Source organism: Varanus komodoensis, unplaced genomic scaffold (genome assembly GCF_004798865.1).
Source record: "Varanus komodoensis strain SLA01 unplaced genomic scaffold, ASM479886v1 scaffold27, whole genome shotgun sequence".
In the NCBI taxonomy this organism is placed as follows: domain Eukaryota; kingdom Metazoa; phylum Chordata; class Lepidosauria; order Squamata; family Varanidae; genus Varanus; species Varanus komodoensis.
In genome coordinates, this window is record NW_025335701.1 from 9,526,497 (window position 1) to 9,547,045 (window position 20,549).

The 20,549-nt window shown below is 49.7% G+C and overlaps 1 protein-coding gene across 3 annotated transcripts in view; it reads left to right on the forward strand.

Annotated features, from left to right (window-relative positions):
- HERPUD1 (homocysteine inducible ER protein with ubiquitin like domain 1) overlaps window positions 1-20,470 on the forward strand; it is a 33,574-nt gene extending 13,104 nt beyond the window's left edge. Inside the window, exons 7-10 of one of the 3 annotated variants that reach the window (XR_006415100.1) lie at window positions 105-210; window positions 12,081-12,190; window positions 17,054-17,224; window positions 17,778-20,470. Coding sequence is in view for 2 of the 3 variants with exons in the window: in XM_044433950.1 (XP_044289885.1) it covers window positions 105-210; window positions 1,091-1,246 (262 nt within the window). In the remaining variant the exon portion in view is untranslated. Of the gene's footprint in view, window positions 1-104; window positions 211-1,090; window positions 2,744-12,080; window positions 12,191-17,053; window positions 17,359-17,777 lie in introns of those variants that run through there. The other 2 variants (XM_044433951.1, XM_044433950.1) reach the window with 2 other exon arrangements.
- Window positions 20,471-20,549: the final 79 nt, after the last annotated feature.

Consider the following 20,549-nt stretch of genomic DNA (forward strand, 5'->3'; position numbering starts at 1 on the left):
GTGTGCAGAGCCCCGGGAGCTCTCCCACGCTTGGGAAGATGCTCTTTTGCCTGTTGGTTTTATGGTGGCATGTGCAGCTAACGGGGGTGAATGGCTTCTTTCAGGCACCAGGTGGGTTGGTTCCCCTTCCATCGGAGGCCAGGTCAGCCGGGCCAGAACAACCTTCCTCCACAAGCAGCCGTCAACCAGGACCAAAACAATAATGTGCAGGTAAGTTTCCCCATGGCAAGTACCTTGTCATAAGCACCATTTTCCAAATGACGGGCGTTTTGGTGCAAGCCAGACTTGGTTTTACGATAAATGAAGGGCACTTGCTGGCTGGGTGTGATAGGGAGTTGCAGGGCTGTAGCCACTCAAAAGGGATTTTATTCCAGGTTGAATAAGCGTGTTCCCTCGCAGCTTGTGTCCCGCTATTCCTTCTAGAATACTTTAGGGTGTATCTAAAGTGGCTCAGCCTCTGTGATGTGTAAGTGGGTGCTATAGCGCAGACTTTGCCTTACGAGCACTTGTATCATGTACGTCCTCCACAGCAGAGTGCCTGATGCACGTGGGAAGCCAGAATGCCATTACTGATCTGTTGCCTGAGATGATTCAAGGTGTTCAGTGGTGCCAGATTTGGTGCCAGTGGTACCCCGGCAACACCAGCAGCCAGGCCTTGCGGCACCAGATGTTTGGGGCCTAGGATGGGGGCAGGGGAGCCTGGGACTCCTGGCTGAGGGTTTGTGGGGACAGAGATGGAAAATGCCCCCTGCCCCACAGTATAGATATGGCTGGCAGGGCTGTTCTATCGCCAGGTGAGCGGCAGTGGCTTGCTCAGTTCTCTTTGTGACTTGGAGGCACTGCAGGCCTCTGACTCTTCCAAAAAAGCAGTTGCGTGGAGAGTTCTTTCTTACCGCCTGCCTATGAGACTCCTAACTCGGCAGGCCTGACCACGTAATCCTGCATGGGTGACTTTTGGCAATGGCCTAGTCTAAATGTATCCTGGAGAAAGAGCAGGGGAGCACGTCTTTGACTAAGCAGAAAATGCCACTAGTGAACCTGTCAGGGCCGCATCTCAGAATTAAACCTTGCGCTTTCCTTGGGCGAGCAGGAGGAAAATGTGGGCAACCCCGGAGAGATGGAGGCGCCTGGCACGGCACCGGAGAGTCAGCCAGGGCCCACGTCGTTCGTGAGCACAGCCTGGCTGTTCTTCAAGACGTTCTTTGCCTCTCTCCTGCCAGAGGGGCCTCCAGCTGTGGCAAATTAGCTCGCTCACAGGTGGATGAGTTACCTCTGTGGTCTGCTGGACCTGGACCGGATGGGGCACCGACCTGAATGGTGGAAGTGGCTGAGAATTGTACAAAAGGAGATGAATCAGAAGCGAAGGATGGATCATTGGATGGAAGGTCTATTAGTCATTCGCCTAATACATGGTGATCTTGGAGCTTCAGTGAATCGTGTTGTAGACAGTGAAAGAAGGGCCTGCAGCAACAAGTGATTTTCTACTTCCCTGTGAGAAATTGTGGGAGCTGCCTGGCTTCTGCCAGCCCGACTTGATTCCTGTTGGAATGGATCTGAGGCACTTAATTACACTGAGTGTAGTACCTTATGCAAGCAGTGAATTGCGTGTTCTTATGAATTTTCCCATGACCATTGAGGCCAAAAGCAGAGAAGCTGTGCTTATTGCGACACTTTAAAACCTATTTGTGTGAAGAAAATGCAATTGAACGCTGTTAAACAGCACTGCAAGAGCTATTCAGCATCTGCAGAACGTTCCCCATTTCACCAGCTGAGTAAACGTGTATCCCGGAGGCTCTTCTCCCGGGCAGATCAAGCCTCTTACATTCTGTGCATCTAGATAAAAGTACTGCAAGATACAAGAACCTTCTACGGACTGGAGTTTTGCAAAACAAAACTTAAGAAATATGGCCTCTGCATTGGGTGAGAGGGGGCTTGGCTGAGTTTCAGCTTTGTGCATGCTGATTTTGTGCATCGTATTAAGATGCATTTCACTTTAGAAAGCTCTCTTGAAATATTTTTTTTAAAGCATACATTTGGCTAGGCCCAGGTGTGTCTGGAGCGAAACTCCGTGGAATGGGTGGAAGTTTGTTTTTTGTGGCTGCTGCCTCCCAAACTGTCTGTCCTAGAGTGTGAGGAGTGCAGCCGGTAGAGCAGTGACTGGCTCTGCTGTGCCTCCTTGCTCTAGCCCTTCAGGTCCGATTTCCCCCTCTAAATATCGGGGTCCTTTGTGTGGATGAGCAGGTCAGTAAGCAGCGCATTGCATTCCTAGCAGGTTGTGCAACTATGCAAGCAAAAACGAGTTGAGTGACTAGATTCTGCTGGACTCTTCGACCGGGTGCCTGCTTCAGCATCTTTCTTCCGAAGAGCAGCATATTTAGTGCCTTTGGGACTTCTTTCCTTAATGCCTGGTTCTTATGGAGGTGTTCCAAACGTTTTGTTTCTGCTGCCCCTCCTTCCAGAACTCTGCAAGTTTGCAGCGTGATCCTTTCCAGCTCAGGGATAATTATCCTAGACTGTCTACATACAGGAATGTTTTCCTACCTATGCATTCTTTTTCCAACTGTGCTGAAAATGTGTAATTCTGTTGCAGATTGTAAGCTGTAATCCTCCAATTTGTACTTGCTGTGTACTCTAATTTTGTTATAGGGGACTCTGCAACTCTGTTCTTTTCTTTTGTATATTACCTGTTCAACAAAGTTTAATATATGTTGGCTCAAAGCTATTAAACTTGATGCTGTCCCCATTTGTGTATTTGTTGCTGCATAGTAAGCCAGCAGGGAAGTGTGAACAAGATCAGAAGTGCAACACAATCTGAGGTTGGAGAAGGCTGTCCGGTCATTAAGCAGGAGGTTGAGCATCTAAGCCTTCCGAGGAACGTAGCCGGAAATGCAGCGAATGGATCAGTCCGATCACTGGCACCTGTAGAGGGCTCATTTGGAAGTGCCTTCGTAGCAGGGAGCGATTTAAGCAGCTGCAGAGAAGGGTTAATTTTGCTCTTCTGTGAGAGACAAAGTGAGCTCAATAGTGCCCCAGAATTCAGTCCTGGGGAGAATATAGACTGTTCGCAATGGCCGCACCCATCTCAAGCAACGGGAACTGCACAAACGCAGAAGGACTTTTACCTTGGCCCACCTTAATGGACCCCCCTCGACAGTGTTGGAGGGGCGGTATAAAAAAGATCCCCTGGTCAGAATGTCTCTGCCCCCGCGGTATGGACAGATAGAAACTGCGGTGCACATTCTATAGGGTGCCGCACTCATTTCCCCACTGATGGATTGCTTCCCGGGCAGTATGGAACAACAATATATCAGTATTCTGCTGCCTGACACTCATCCGATGTTAACATACAGTGTCGCTAAATTCTTCGCAACCACGATGGGTGTCTGAGAAGAATCCTGAGGGAATGCAGTTCTGCCTAGCTGCATGAAAGACCAAGTCTGGGAACGCCACTTAGGCCTGATGGCCGATATGCTGTAAAGCTGCAGTGTATTGCATTGAAGTATCTACTAATCTGGGGTTTTACGACAGATAACCTGTAATGTGTTCCCTTCTTTTTAAAAATCTATTTGAATTGAGCTGGTCTTTGACTGTAATCAAGTTTGATCGATCGATCGATCGATCGCTCTTCTGAGATCCCAGCTCCCTGTACGCTCACACAGCGGTGAGGTTTAAAATGCCGGTTTGTGCCAAGGGAGGCTATTTTCAAAAGCCCAAGACACATGGGATGAGGAGTCCCTTTCGGGTGTTGGATTCCCTCCCCGGCTCTCGGCCCACTGTTGCTCGGCCACGGGTCTCAACGTGGGGCAGCTGCCTGGCAGGGATGGAGCTGATGTGACCCCCGCTCAAGCGTCATGCCTCTTCCCTGAGCGGGACTTGCACCGTTTCTTGGCACAGTGGGAAGGCGCGGCGTGCGCGTTTGGTCCTCCAGGGGCGCTTGCAGACATCATCCTGGCTCTGCTGGGTTCGCTTTCTGAGCACGAGAGGAAGCTTCTCCGCAAACCGAAGTGGGGCACTTCGTTGCTCCCCTAGTGGGGCCGAGGCGCGTCCTCGCGTGCGTGCAGTGGGAGCAAGCGCAGGCGGTGCTGACCCCAGCCCAGTTGGACGGGGGCCTCTCCCCACTGCGTGGCTCCTGGGAGATAATATGAATCGTAGCAAGGCAGGTGGCCCCTCCTGGAAAGTTCTCTGGAAATCTTAATATCTCATTAAACTAGCTGATGTAGCCAATTTGCACCCAGCAGTTCCTTCTTCCTGGTAAACCGAACCAAACCAAACTGGGCCCACTTTTGCACGTTTCTGCAGCAAGAGGTCCATTCTTGTATAAACAGACCTTATAATTTCATATTTCTCTTGAGCAGCTTCTCCAACCTGTGCTCAAGCGTGTTTTCCAAAGTACCACAAAATTGAAATCATGTGGAAACCAGTGTCCTTAAAAGCAGCGGTTGAAGGGCTGCAGTGGAACAGACTGCCTGCCTGAGGTGGGGATTATCAGATGGATGTGGTGAGCACTCCTTGAAGGGAATTTCGTGACTTGGGGAGCTCTGCTAAAATGGCAAGCAGCTTCTGGATTACCTCGAAGTCCCGCATTTGCTGGTAGCACAAGTTAATGGGTATACAAGGGGCGTTCAGTGTATTCTTGGTATCGGGTTGATTTGCTATCAATATGGGTAATTTAATTATTTCATTAGCTAAAGGCACTATCTGAGGGTATACATGCAACATTTCAAATAAGTGTGATCATTAGTTCCCTAGTAATCTTCAGTGAAATACGACCACAATGACTGATGCGACAATGTTGAAGAAGATCGAGCACCGCGCTGTGATTAAGTTCTTTACAAAACAAGGAAAAAGTCAAAAAATTATTCACAAAGAGATGGTGGCTGTTTACCAAGATGCTGCACCTTCATTATCTACTGTTCAAAAGTGGTCAAGTGAATTTAAAAGGGGCAGAGAAAACATTGAAGACGACCCTCGCTCGGGTGGACCGGTTACTGCCATTACGAAAGAAAATGTGAAAAAAATTGAGAAACTTGTATTGGAAGATGCCCAAATAAAAATCAAAATGTTAGCAGAGATGACAAACCTATCCGTTGGTACCATATTTACTGTTTTTCATGACCATCTTAACCTTTCAAAGGTCTGTGCAAGATGGGTGCCGCGAATGCTCATGGTGCCTCAGAAGCAAGTGCGAGTCGAGTGCTGTAGGGAGTTTTTAGAGCTCTGTGGTGAAGATCCATCGAGTATTTTCGACTGGATTGTTACTGGAGATGAAACTTGGGTTCACCACTATGACCCTGAAAGTAAGCAGGAGTCCATGCAGTGGCATAAAAAAGGTGCTGATCCTCCGAAGAAATTCAGAGTCACTCCATTGGCCGGAAAAACCATGGCCACAGTGGTTTGGGATTCAGGGAATTTTATGGATCGAGTACACGAGAAAAAAGGTGAAACCATAAACGCAGCATCTTATGCAACCACTCTGTGTAATTTAAGAGAAGCAATTAAAGAAAAAAGGCGGGGAAAACTGACCGCAGGTGTGTTGCTTTTTCATGACAACGCGCCCGTTCACACGGCGCGTGTTTCGAAGGCTGCTGTGCGAGACTGTGGTTTCGAAGAAATAAACCACCCACCCTATAGCCCGGACCTGGCCCCCAGTGACTACTACCTATTCCCGAATTTAAAAAAAGATCTTTGTAGAAAGCGATTTTCAGGCGATGAAGAGCTCAAGGTGGCAATTAACACACATTTTTTTAGACAAGGAGGAAGGGTATTTTTTTACAGGGAATTGAAAAGTTAATTTCTAGATGCAATAAGTGTATTGAAGTTATGGGGGATTACATTGAAAAATAAAAATTATTTCAACTTACTATTCCTTTTTCTTCATGTTGATACCGAGAATATATTGAACGTCCTATGTATCGCTGTTTTGTGGACCGTGATCTATCTTTCTTCGTCGTGGCCTCTGTGCATCACACATATGGGTTCTGCGCCTGCGCAGTGCCTTTGGCCGGAAGATTGATAGCTAACGGTTTCCTTTTCGGTGGGGACTCTGCTCCCCCTCCCCCCTAGCAGTATATAAGGAGCAGAGTGACCACCATTTTCCAGTCTTTGCGACCGCCGTTCGCTGTGCCTCATGCCGCTTCGCTTTCGCTAAGATTATTGCTTACCTCGTGCCTTGTTCGAGAATCCTTGCCTTTTTCTCTTACCAAGTTGTATCCCTTGTTCTTGTTGTTACCACTTCACTTATATTTCTTTAACGTGCACTATTTTTTTCTTTCTTCTTATCGTTCCTATAAAAACAAAAACAAAAATATTACTTTCCCGCTTTACTATCTTCTTTCTCTTCAAAATTTCTACGATGGCACAATGGGCGGCGTTCTGCAAATGCGGAAAATGCAGCTCGAAAATGCCCGCAGCGGATCCGCATGATCTGTGCCTCCTTTGTTTAGGGGAGGGGCACAGAACCGATAAGTGCGGCCATTGTTTGGCCTTCTCAAAGCAAGCGAGAAAAAATAGAACCGCCTTCGAAAACTCCTATGGGATCAGGCTCTTCTCCAATCGGACCGCCTGGTGGCTAAGTCTTCCACTGTTGTGGCCCCACCCGAAGGCCGTCCAACTTTGGCTGAGTTGCTGCAATGCCCGGCCTCCTCCATTGCTCCGCCTTCACGTTCCTCTCAGGAGGGTGCACATGCTATGGCCGACCAGCCTGTTTCCCTACCCAGGAAACAAAAGGAGAAGAGAAAGCACAGTGATTCAGATACACACCCTGTGCATAAGAAGGCCAAGAAGGACAAGATGAGCAAACTGACTAAAAAGCCGAGGAACCCTGAGTAGGCAAAACAACGCCATTCAGGCTCGGCCTCGTCTTCGATCCCGATACCGGTCTCGGAACTGACTCCCTCGGTACCGACCATCCAGGAGGCTATGAGGGTCACCCCACCGGGTTCACCACGCCGGCTGGCTGTCGAATCTGTCATGGAATCAAGGAGGGGTTCCATCTCTGATGGAGAAATAAGAGACTCTCCACCTAGAGCTCGATCACCAACACCAATGCCGTTGGTACAGATGGATACTGATATCGCCATCTCCCTTCCAAGAAGCCGTAGGAACCGTTCCTCGGACGCGAGATCTGACGATTGGTACCAATCTAGATACTCCTCCGTTCCGAGACGAGAAGAGTACTACTCTGCAGCCTGCTTCCCGACCAGGGAACGATCCTCGCCACCAGCCCACCGGGAGCGTTGCCATTCGACTCCCAGAGATGCCCCAAACGCCCCACCTAGAGAACGTGGCAGATCGGGGTCATCGGCTGGATCTTCCTCCAGTGTGCCTCCCCCTTACTGGATGGAATCCGAAGAGTCTGAGGCTGATTCAACCTCACCGGATGTGGCAGTTGTGTCACAGGGACCAGGATCACCTGATGAACCCTACCTGTCATTTAACGATCTCATGGCCAGACTAGTGAGATCGCTTGATATAGAAACTCACCAGCAGCCGGACCGAGCACGGACCGCTTTTATGACATTGTTAGAGGCGAACGATCCACATCCATCGCCTTGCCGCTTATTACAACTTTAAGACAGGCAATGACCCAGCCATGGGACCTTCCAGCTCAACCGCAACTGACCTCACGAAAATATGAGTCTATGTACCGGGTGCAAGAGGAAGACATCCCGTTTCTCCTCCGCCACCCAAAACCAAATTCAGTTGTGGTGGAATCATCGCAGGGTCGGGAGGCCCATGGACATACTTCGCCTAGAGATAAGGAGGGCAGAAAGGTTGATTCCCTTGCCCGTCGGGTCTACGCAGCATCGGGCCTGGGATTAAGGATCTCTAATTATGAGGCCACCCTGGCGCGTTACCAATATTTTTTGATGCAACGCCTAGATGCCATCATAGATACTATGCCAGGAAACCAAGGCGAACTTGCAAAAACTTTTGTTAAGGAAGCTATGCAAGTCGCCGTACAACAGCTTTCTACTGCAAGGCACCACGTAGACTTGGATTCGAGGTCGCTGGTCGGGGCCATTTCCCTCCGCAGACACGCCTGGTTGCGTAATTGCAACTTCCCTGACGAAATGAAGCGGAGAATTGAAGAAATGCCGTTCGACGGATCCGGTCTCTTCCACGCAAGAACGGACAGTAAATTGAAGATCCACGAGTCTCGCATGACCGCTCGTCGTATGGAGTTACAAGCTTTACCTAGACGTAAGTGGTTATGGTCACGCCTGCAATACCGTTCGCAATTTCCGCTTCGGCAACAACAACAGCAACAATGTCACCAGCGCCGCAGGCAGCAACCACCCCAGCGCTTCCAACAGGGTCGCCGTAGATTCGATACGGACAGGCGACAGCGTTGATGTGACGAGCGAGCCGTTCCTCTCCTCCCATCTTTACCCTCCCCCCTCTCATTTGGGGATCGACTGAAGAGTCGACTCTCCATTTGGGAGTCAATTACATCTGATGGATGGGTATTATCTATCATCCAGCACGGATATGGAATTGAATTCGATGTTGTACCATCTCCGAGTCCTATTCGATATACTACGCCTTCTTTGGTGCTGTTAGACGAGATTCAACAACTTCTCGTTAAGGGAGCTATTCGTCGCCTCTCGTTATCAGAAGGACTCCATGGATTCTATTCCAGATACTTTACGGTTCCGAAACGTGATGGAGGTCTTAGACCAATACTGGACTTGAGAGCTCTTAATAAATTCATAACACCAAAGAAGTTTCGGATGACCACGCTACAAAGTATTCTTCCGCTGCTGGGAAGAGGGGATTGGTTCGCTTCATTGGATCTAAAAGACGCTTATTTTCATATTTCAATACACTCAAGTTACAGGCGTTTCCTACGCTTTGTGGTGGGCCATGAAGTTTATGAATTCAATGTTCTACCATTTGGATTGGCCACGGCACCAAGGGTCTTCACGATGTGTATGGCCCCTGTGTGTGCACACCTTTGGCTGTGCGGGATTCGAATCTACCCGTACCTTGACGATTGGTTGCTTGTTGCCGATACGGAAGCTGGACTTGCGTCTGCTATTGAACTTACATGTGCTCTGTTGCACGACCTTGGACTTTGCATTAATCGAAGGAAATCCTCCCTTGTCCCTACGCAGGTGATCGACTTTATCGGAGCTCGATTGGATTCGACGTCGGCAAGAGCCTTCCTTCCTCGAGACAGACGATATGCGATTGCTCATTGCATTACTTGAATTCGGCAAGCAAGAACCGTTTCCGCCCAGTCTATTCAAAGCCTTCTGGGGCACATGTCTGCCGCCATCGCTGTGGTCCCTCATGCCAAACTACGACTACATCCCTTTCAACTGTTTTTCAACAAACGGTTTCAGCCACAGATAGACCCGCCTACCAAACGAATTCGACTATCGGCTTCAGTTCTCCAATCCCTGCTATGGTGGATGGATCCAGCCAACTTAACCGTTGGTGTTCCATTTCAACCTCGGTACCCCACAGTAACCCTCAGTACCGATGCGTCGCTGCTGGGATGGGGGGCCATCTGCTCCAATCGAAGTACCCAAGGGAGATGGAGCCATCGGGATGGCAGGAATCATATCAATTTTCTGGAACTCCTTGCCGTCTTCAAAGCACTGCAAGCTTTCAAGGATCTGCTCCTCCACCAGATCGTTCAAGTGACCTCCGACAATGTGGCAACGGTCTTTTATTTAAACAAACAAGGAGGAACCTGATCCTGGAAGCTAGCCCGCCTCGCCATGCAGATTTGGGATTGGTGTATACCGAGGGGTATCACTATTCTAGCAGTTCACCTTGCGGGCACCGACAACACGGAAGCCGATCTCCTGAGCAGACACATGTTGTGCTCCCACGAATGGGAGTTGGACCATCGGGTTCGAAACACGTTATTTCACCGATGGGGTCGACCAGACATCGACCTGTTTGCCACTCAGGAGAACAGAGTGTGCAGGACTTATTGCTCCAGAGCGTGAGTGGGTCAGGACTCCCTGGGCTTTCATGATTCCATGGACAGGCGTGATTTTTTATGCTTTCCCTCCGATCCCACTCATTATGAGAGTGCTCGCAAAGATCATTCACGAAGGAGCTACAGGAATACTAATCACTCCATGGTGGCCATGACAACCATGGTTCCCAACTCTCCTTCAAGTTTCCAGGGAGGATTTTCTTCAACTCCCTCTTCTCCCGTATCTAATCACCCAGAAGAAAGGCACAGTTCGTCACCCAGATTTGCGATCGTTGAAACTGACCGCATGGTGGATACGGTGACCCGGGGCGATGCATCGGCATCGACACCGCCTACCATTCCGACTACGCATGCCCAGCAGAGCCTGCACCCAGACCTGCAGTATATTCTTGAATCTGCACTACGACCATCTACCAGGAAGTCGTACGCAGCAAAATGGAAAAGATTTTCTAACTTCGCCAATCTACACTCTTTTCCAGCCTCCTCAGCCTCTGTTTCACAGATACTTCAGTTCCTTTTTGAATTACATCAGTCGGGACTCAAACCTTCATCTATAAAGGTTTATGCGGCAGCTATCTCCCACTACAGAGGAGCTATACATGGTTTTTCCCTTTTTTGCTCAACCTCTAATAAAAAGATTTTTGAGAGGCTTAAGTAATCTGAATCCCACTGTTAAAACCCTAATGCCTACTTGGAGTCTCTCGGTGGTTTTACAAGCATTAACTCGATCACCGTTTGAGCCCATGGCGACAATTGATTTATGCCTCGTTTCTTGGAAGACAGCCTTCCTCGTGGCAGTGACTTCAGCACGCAGATCCTCCAAACTGTGCGCTCTTCGAGTGGATCCCCCCTTTCTAAATTTTCATAAGGAAAAGGTGGTTCTTCGTATGGATCTGTCTTTCCTTCCAAAAGTTGCTACCTCTTTCCCTATGCAACAGGAAATTGTGTTACTAGCTTTTTTTCCGGTCCCTTCGAATCTGATAGAACGATCTCTACATATGCTGGACGTCCGTCGCTACTTAGCCTTTTCTAGATCTAGGACTGCATCCTTTCGACATTCAAATAGACTCTTTGTGAAATATTCGGAGCACGACAAAGGTTGTCCAGTTACCTCTCAGCGCCTTTCGAAATGGATAGTTAATACAATTGTCCTAGCTTATCAGCTAGCCAAGTTGGACTTACCATCTACTCCAAAAGGTCACTCCACAAGAGCTGTCGCTACCTCTTCAGCCTTTGCATCGGGAGTTCCGATAGAGGATGTGTGCAAGGCGGCCATTTGGGCTACCCCATGCACCTTTGCCAAGCACTATAGGCTAGATGTCCGTGCCAGACAAGATTGCTCTTTTGGCAGAGCTGTGCTTTCGTCTGTCCTTCGATGATGACACCTCCCTCCTCCGGTTGGGGTAAGCTTGTTATTCTACCCATATGTGTGATGCACAGAGGCCACGACAAAGAAAAGCAGGTTGCTTACCTGTAACTGATGTTCTTCGAGTGGCCATCTGTGCAGTCACACAACCCACCCTCCGACCCCTCTTGGTGTCATGGGTGGTTCGATTATTTTTACTTAGAAATGCTAATCTATATGTTGTACCACTACTTATTTAAACCTCTTGTACTAATATGCAATGTCATGGGGAACCGAACGTCGGTCTTTCAAAGACTGGAAAATGGCGGTCACTCTGCTCCTTATATACTGCTAGGGGGGAGGGGGAGCAGAGTCCCCGCCGAAAAGGAAGCCATTAGCTATCAATCTTCCGGCCAAAGGCACTGCGCAGGCGCAGAACCCATATGTGTGACTGCACAGATGGCCACTCGAAGAACATCAGTTACAGGTAAACAACCTGCTTAACTCCCATGTGCCCTAGCCAATGGTGAGGGATTATGGGAGTTGTGCCCCTGCCCAAGGTCTTGGCCTATAAGTTTTCTCCTCCTGTAAGAACCACTGAAGCCCCCTGCCCCCCCCCCCCCCGGCTTGGCCTTTTACAGGTGCAGGGTGGAGCTGCTACACAGCAGATGCATACTATGGTGTGATTGCAACACGCTGTGCAGAGCAGCCATTGACTAATTGTCAAAACAGACCCATCATCAGAAAAAAGGTAGACATTTGCTGTATGCTTATTCATAGGGCTGCACATTTAGAAATTTAAATAGAAATAGAGGCGGTTCTTCGTCTACGCGGGCATGGAGGCTATATATGTGGATGTCGGATGACCACTTGAAGGATGTCAGTTACAGGTAAGCAACCTTCCAATCTCATCTCTTGGTGCCTACGTGACCCCTGTGCTTACCTATCAGTCTGCTTCCCAGGTGCTTATCTGTTGCTGGGTAATAATTTGGGTTGTTTATTTTTAAACTAGAATTATTTGAAAATTAAAGACACCTTCAGTTAAAGGTTCCTTCCAGAGCAAGGCAGTCCCCTTGCAGCAGCCCTTCAAACAGAAGACTTGCCCCTCTGAAAGAGGTCAGGCAAATCCTGAGTCGAGTTCTGGTTCTTGGGATTAAGCGGATGTGTGGGTCTTTTCCACAAGTGCATCTCTGTTCCCATCTCTGTGAGGTCGGAGGGGCTGAATCTCTCATCATCCATTCTCTCTGCCAAAACTTGACCTATTTGCAGAATTGGCACTACCAGTGGGCAGAATGAGGCAATTGATTTTGGGTATCTTAAAATCCTCTTCTTCCCTCAGAGCTTGTGGAATTTTTCTGTCTCAGGTGTCAGAATAACTCAGGCCGTATGGTGTATGTCAAATTAAGCAAGAGACATTAGCTATTCAACTTTTGTCATCAAAAGTCATAGACCAGTCCTGGCAGGTCGGTTTAACAAAAGAATTTGGCCAGCATCTGTGCATGACTCAGTTCAATGCACATCCATTTATAGTTCTGCAAAACTTATTGGTCCTTTAATAGCCACAAGGTGGCAGGTTTAGCAATGATTCAGTTTGCAAATCATTGCAGCGGGCCCTCGGCACAAACGAGCAGTTTTTCAAAAAGTGTTAGCCCCTTCTGGAATGGGCAGTTGCATTTGAAAAGAGAGAGATGCACACATTCAAATACTCTTTTTAAACAAATGTGTTTTCATGCTTCAGTCAACAGGGGAAATACACTCTGTGATGCACACTTCCTTTTCCAAACCAGCCCCCCAAAATCACACCAAGTGAAAAGGGAGCAAGCCAAATGGCTTGCTTATAAGAGAATGCCAGAGACATCCATGTTTTCCTGGAATCCAGTTGAATTTCTGGTCTGTTTCTCTTTGCCTCCTGCTGCCTGCCAAGGCTGATTTTCTCCCCAAGATGATTAAACGGAATCAAAATCTCACCAGGGGAGCTGTAGGCTTTTGAACCCTGTTGGGTCTCCCTGATCCAACTCCAGAAATCTCACCACTAGATTTTGTGGCTGAAACTCCAGAAATCTCGCCACCCTATTCCCAAAGCTAGTACACTTCAGTTATATTGGACTACAACCACCATCATTCCCCAGAATGGGATGAGCTGCATCCCATCACTCCTGCAGAGTGTGGGATATCAGAAAGTGCAGTCCAACTCTTCTGGAGGGGCTGATTTGGGAGAGGCTGGCAGTAAAAGGACACTTCGTGTCTGGGAATAGCAGGCACCAGTTCCAAAAAACCCTCGTAAAGTTGTGCCGGGTCCCAAGCCCAGTCCGACCACCGCACCCCACTGGTTCGTGGGAGCCGAAGTCAACAGCGAGGGAGGCAGGGGTTCTTCACCCACGGCACAGAGAAAGAATGCCGTGTGATGCCGTGTTTGCTTTCCTGTTAACTTTACCCTTCTCCCTCTTGGCCTTATCAGCCGCTGCCTGGCACCCCTTGATAATTTCCAATTACACATTGCCGGGGAAATGCAGGAAATGACCCAGGTTGGTAATGAGCTTTGCATCTCTCTCTGTGACTTATACCTTGCATTGCTTGACGGAAGGTGGTTTACACCCAATCTCGCGGGTTAGTTATGTCTTGTGTGAACACGCCTTTTCAGCTGAAAGTGGTGCCAGCCATCAGCCCCTGCGAAGGTTCACTTCACTCAGTGGCTCAGCAGGGGACTTTCCTAGCCTGACCAAGCGCTGCCTGAAACTGGGGCTTTCCGTGTGCCAAGAGAGGGCACGACCACTGATCTAGGGCAGATGGTTGGGAGCAAACGGGATGGCGGGCTAGGGCAAGGGTCCCCATGGGCTACCGTCTGCATCGAAGAAGCTGCCGCAGGATCGGGAAGTGAGGAATGTCTCCGACTGGGGAGCATGGGCTTGCTCAAGGCTCCGGGATGCAGAGGGAGGAGCTCCAGGTCAGACTGCTGCACCAGGCGGTTCCTGGAGGTGGCATGGAGGCACAGGCAGTGGGAGGGGCCGCTGGGGATGAGGAGCTCCCAGATGCAGATGAGCTACATCCGTGTGCCCCCCCCCCCCACAGCTGGACGGTGTAGCAAGGCAAGAGGCCCAGTTGAAGGAGCAGCGGGTGGGAAAGAAGTGTGCTCACCTCTAGAGAGCCTCTCTTGAAGGGTTGGGGCCCAGGCATGTTCATAAGGAGAGTTTCTGGAAGTAAACACTAGATTGGGTTCAGCAAACTACTCTGCATGCCCAGAGTTCTGTTGTGGGTGATTTGCAAGGAAAACGGACCAAAGCCGGCAGTTGTGTAAAGGAGGAACCTTGGCTCATGATGCAAATAGCTTTACGAGGCAATTCCCCGGGTTCTCATATTGGGTTATTGGGCAGTGAGTATGTAGGGGAGAGAGAAAGCTTCTCATTTATCGGTTTTCACTTCAAAACCCTGAACAGTATAAAACTCTGTTGCAGGTCTGCAGAACTTGTGACTTTAGTGGGCCAGCTGCATTTCAAATGTCTAGTAGTTCTCCCGGGTTCCTGCAGTCTCAGAGGAGACAGCATGGGCAAGGCGCTTAAGTTCCTCAGGCAGGGAAGGGTGTCGCCTTCCAAAACCTGAGATTCACTGAGGTTGCAAAAGAGGGGCTGGTGCATGGCTGCTGCACCACGCCATACCTATGGGAGATCCAACAAGGGAGGTGGAAGCTGAGACGCAGGTGGGGTGCAGTGAAGCGCAGGTGTGGGGGACAGTGCGTAAGTTAGCCAGCAGGTTGAGAACCTTCCCCTGAGCAAGATGGAAGGCAAGAGTCTGGATGTATCCAACCATGTGAGGGCGTGTGTGTAGAGGCCACTCTCATGCCAACGCCACCCAAATGTGCATTTTTATGCTTCAGCCTATGGGGGGAAATACACATTTTTGGTACTTCTTTCTGTGCATACATCTGTGTAAAATTATGGTAAACACTTAAACTGGTCTGCAAAAAAGGCATGTGGAGTGACCCAGGAAAAGCTGCTCCACCGTGGAATCTGTGGGTCAGCGTCATGGAAATTTAATCTGGTGCAATCCAGGTAAAACTGGTGCAGATTTCTCTAAGATCCCCAGGCTCAACACTGTTTTAAATCAGAACTGGTGTGTTAGAGTGTGTGTAGGATGGTGTAGATTTAGTGGAAGAGAGAAAGGACAGAGAAAGATCGAGTGCTCTTCAGTGTGAATTCTTGCCTCCCTAATTGGTTTTGCTTCATGTTTTAAGAGTTCTCTAGGGTATAATTGCAACGAGCCCCTCCCTCCCTCCCTCCCCCGCACTCCTGAAACCAGCATCCTCTGCAAAGAGTGGGGAATCCCAGTGTAATGCATGCATCTGTCAGCTCCATAACCAGAAACTCCAGCCCCAACGGGCTTTTCAACCAAGGCCATGTGGGGCAGGCTTGGATTCAGGCAGGAGGGCCTGGGCTAGCCTGTGAGTGCCCAGCTGGCAAAACCTGGGTGCATGAAACTTTACAGGTGTCGCAGTGAAGGCAGTCCAACGGGATGTGTGCCAGGATGATGTTTTCAATGTGCACCAGTCAGTAAACGTGTCCATGTGGCCACAGCCTGTGAAACCACGCCAGCCACGAGAGCAGCGCTCTGCAGTGCCCGGAGTTCGAAGCTCAGGTGGACGAGAGGGCCACGGGGCCTGCCCCGTTCTCCTGCTCTGGGGGCATCCCTGAGGAGAGCGGAGTGGGCGACCCTCGGGGCACTTATGGGGTGATGATGTCGGGGGCCCTGACAGGGTGGGGGCTAGCTTGCCATGCCTTCCTCTGCCAGGCGTGGGAGTGATGGCCCCCACTCAGGAATTGCCTGGCTGCCACAGGATGTGGTGGGGGCCGCCAGCCTGGGTGGCTTTAAAGGGAGGTCGGACAGATCCACGGGGAGGAGGTGGCTAGCTGTGGCTACTAGCCTTGCTGGCCCTTTAGCAGAAGTGGCACACCTGCACACAGCAACTGCTGAGGAGCTGGGCAGGTGGAGGCCTCGCACCCCTCCTGCTTGCAGGTCCGTGGGCAGCCGTGTGTATGGGTGCTGAACTGGATGGACCTTGGGTTTGATCCAGAGGGCTTTGCTCCTGTTCTTATTTCTGCGTTTCCCCCGCTTGTAGCTAACACAAGATGCAGTCTGGCTGTAGGTAGCTTGCACCGCATTTGAGAAGACTATCTCAGGAAGCAGATGCATGGTAACAATGAAGTATCGCTTGTAACTGACAGTGATCAGATTAATGCATCCCTCTCAGAATAGCACTTCCGGCCCTTTCCATGCAGCAAGGCAAAAGCCGTGCCTGGAATGTGACCAGAAAGTGAATCAAGTGACATCCCCGTTAAGGACACCAAGGCTAATCATCCTGAGACAGTGGGGGGACATTCACATTACCAAAGGAATGCTCTATCCAAAGCGGAGTTGTTTTAAAGTTCCATTGCTGCTGAAAGTAGCGGTTTAATCCAGTGCTTAAGCCTACAATCCCCCTCCCATCGAGCTGGAAGGAAGCCCCTTGACCCAAATGGGAGTGACTTCTGCATAGACAGGGAAAAGATTCCAGACTCTCCCACTGTAGACTTTACTGCACAATGGCAAATATTCCTTGCAAACTGTTTCTTCTGGAATAACATGAACAAATCAAAAGTGGAAAATATAAATTTGTCCCGGGACATTATTTAGCGAAGGCGAGAGGACGGTGTGTAATCTTTCAGCCACGTAAGCTGTGCTGCAGTCTCCACACTTATTCTATTCCCTGATTTCCGCTTCAGGAAAGTCGACCGCCAACAGTAACCCGTTCCTGTAAGGGGGTTATCTGAGGCCATTCGCTTTTCCAGCTCAGGATGTCTGCCGGCAAGAATGCCAGCAAAAGATCAACACTGCAAAGCCAGCTTTGAGAAAACGGCATGTGAGAAAGCGGCACGCTCCACCCTTGGATAAAGGTAGAAGGCCTGTGGGAAAGTGTGACTCGAGCCCATTGTTGTGACCAACATCCACCTGTTGTTTGCCAAAGAATGTTTCCCCCCATTCCTATTGTGAATTTCCCCAAACCCAAAGTAAAAAGGATAACATGAAATGCTACCATTTCCTTCATGAAAATTTTCAGTGTGTGCTTTTGAGGAAGACAACCCTGCCTAAGATCCATCGGCATTCCAGCACAGCAGTTTTCCGTGGAATGTGCCCCACAACCCAATAGATGTTTCCTCAGACCCCACTGAGCTCTCGCCTCGGGCACGTCTTTCATTGCACTGGGGCCCCAGCAGGGTTTACTCGTGTAGGTGAGGGCAGCAGAACCTCAGCTAAGGACATCAGACACTGGGCCCTGTGGGGCTCTATGGGGTTCTCCAATGATTACACCCTTTCCCATCAATCGCAGATTAACTGGTGGCTTCGCAACACGGGTGCAGGTCCCCCATTCTCTTAAGGCTATTTTAGTAGTGGCAAGTTTGGACATTTAGTAGTTTGCATTTGTCAGCACTGCCCTTTCTCGTTCAGGCGAACTCTACCCTGGACTTCTCCAAAATGGAAGTTGACCCATGGAAAAGGTTCCACTCTCATGGCCTGAAGTGTCGCCTATGGGAACTCTGCCCATGGGCTGGAAGATATCATCGAAGAGCAGAGTTGGAGGGGGCCAAGAAGTCCATCAGGCCAGCCCTGTTGGTGCAGGATGCCAAGGCAACCCGTCCCTCTGCGATGGCTGTCCGGCTGCCTCTTGAATGCCTCTAGTGTGGGACAGCCCCCCCCAGGCAATTGCCCCCCTTGCCACACTCTTCTAACAGTCAAGAAGTGCTTCCTGATGTCCAGCCAGAATCTGGTTTGTTGCAGCTTGAATGCGTTCTTCCACGTGCTGCACTTGGATGAGCAAAAAGAGGCCTTGTCCTTCCTTTTCTTGAGCTGAGCACGCCCAGTCCTCTCGATCTTTCCTCACCGGCTTTGCCTCCAGTCCCTGAATATCCCTTTGCCTCCTCCAGTTCCTCTGATCTTTCTTCAGCTGTGGTGCCCAGCACTGGACACAGCATTCTAGGTGAGGTCTGACTTCTCGTGATGTGGAAGTGATGCTTCTACGAATGCATCCCAAAATAGCACTTGCCCTTTTTGCAACTGCACCACATTGTTGGCTTGTATTTAGCCCGTTGTCCACAAAAACTCCGAGGTCTTTGTCAGCTCTGTTGCGCCAAGCATCCCCCACCTTGTATCGATGCCTTTGGTTTCCTTTTCCTCGATGGAGGACTTGGCATTTGCCCCTGCTGAATTCCATTCTGTTGCTTTCAGTCCCATGTTCCAGCTTATCTAGACCATCTTCTTTCTGTCTTCCATGGTGCTGGCTATTCTGCCCAGTTTTGTTCCATCTGCAGATTTGATTATCATTCCCTGGACGACTTCATCTAGATCATGAATAAAGATCTTGCAGAGCCCTGGGCCCAGGACTGAACCCTGCAGCCCTCGCCTGTTACCTCCATCTAGTGTAAGGAGGTGCCGTTGATGAGCACTCTTTGAGTCCAGTTCTGTAGCCACTTCTACCGAGTTCACTTTTTGTTAGCTTGCTTATCAGGATGTCATGGAAATGAAATGCCTGAAAGTTTCCTGTTTGGTTGTTTTGCTCGTCTGAGGTGGGGAGCCTTACTGGTGTGGTGAAACTAATCCTCAGATTGACCAAGAGATCTCCCACCATGGGAAGAGAAGGAAGTCGTGCACCTGTCTGGGCACAGGTAATCCTCCAGAGCAGCCATGCCCCACCTGCTAGACATACAACTCCTAGGATCGCTCACCAATGGGCTTGCTGCTTAGAATGACAGGAACTCCAACTCACAGAGGGTACCAGGCTGGAGAAGACAGGACTAGTGAAAGTAAGAGGGGGAGGCCCCAGGACTCCTAGGTAGGGCCAAGGGAGCCAGTGGCTGGGTAGACAACGCAAGAAGCCCTGGTGTTTTTGTGTGTTTTGTTCTGTTTTGTTTTGACCTTTGTTGGTCTATCATGTTGTCCGAACCCAGCTGTGCTATTTCACCAGGCTAGGTTTGGTCTTCAGAAACCACAATAAGAAACAATGATTTCTTTATGGTTTCTCCATGCCACCATGGTTTGTCATGCTGTCTGAACCCTGGATCGTGGTTTCCACGGCCCTGGCATGTAACTACCCCAGAGTCCTCCAGAAAGAATGGCTAGCCTTTAGGTGTGGACCAATGAGGAAGAGGCAGGCGACAAAGGCACTTTGGAACTGAATTTCAGGTACAGTGGCTGACAAGATTCATGCAGACGGCTTGGGAGGTTATTGGAGGTCATTTGACTCAAAAGTCTTTTCAGAACTGCGTTGGATTGGTTTTGTCTCCCCCCCCTCCACACACAAAAACACTCCACTCAAGAGACAATAGAATAACAACAGGAAGGTCAGGCATATGTATAAACGCCAGCGAGGGACAATCCAAATGTTCCGGTCAAGTTGACCTGCGGTGGCCGGAAAAGATTGGAACTGTTCTTGGCCCGCCATTTTTCTCCCGAGCCAGCGGCCCTGCGCGTGGGCATCCGAAGGGCAGGAGGGGCAGTTCTAGGGATTTCCCCTTGGCCATTTTTACGTTGACTTGCTAGGATCTCCACATGGCTGGGCCAGAGGTGGTCAGGCAGCCTTGTCAAAGCTGCAGCAGTCCGAAGGCTTGTTCTCGCACGCACGATTAAGGAACGTTTGCCCGTAAATGCAGGAATCGCTTCCGCTGCCCCCCTGCACAAGCTCCAGGCATGGCTATGAAGTGGCAGGAGGGAAATCTAGAGCGATTCACCACACCATGAAGCAACTGGGAGCATCCTTGAAAAGTGAATAATTCCAACGCGTCTCTTTATTAGAAGCCGCCACCTGGTGAGTCCTCCAGGGCCAATCCAGGCTTTTTCAGCCCTGCATTGCTGGGACGGCTGCTGGGAAAAAGCAAATTAGGAGCGTATAAACATGATTTTATGCAAGTGCACACTTAGCATGAAGACATAACACGATAATCCCATCCTTAATCAACTCTGCCACTTTTCCCCAAACAAGTTTGAAGTGTCTCATAGAATTCCAGGGTTTCAAAGTGTCCCATTCTTTTCAAGATGCTCCCCCTGAGAACAGGAGTGCTGTGAGGAACTTTTAGAGCCTCAATTTCATTTATTATATTTTTATCCCACCTTTTCTCTTTCAGGACCTCAGGGCTACTTATGTAACTGCTCCCCCCCCCCCCCCGTCACCATCCTCTCAACCTTATCTTCACAACAACCCTGTGAGGCAGGTCAAGCTGAGAGTCA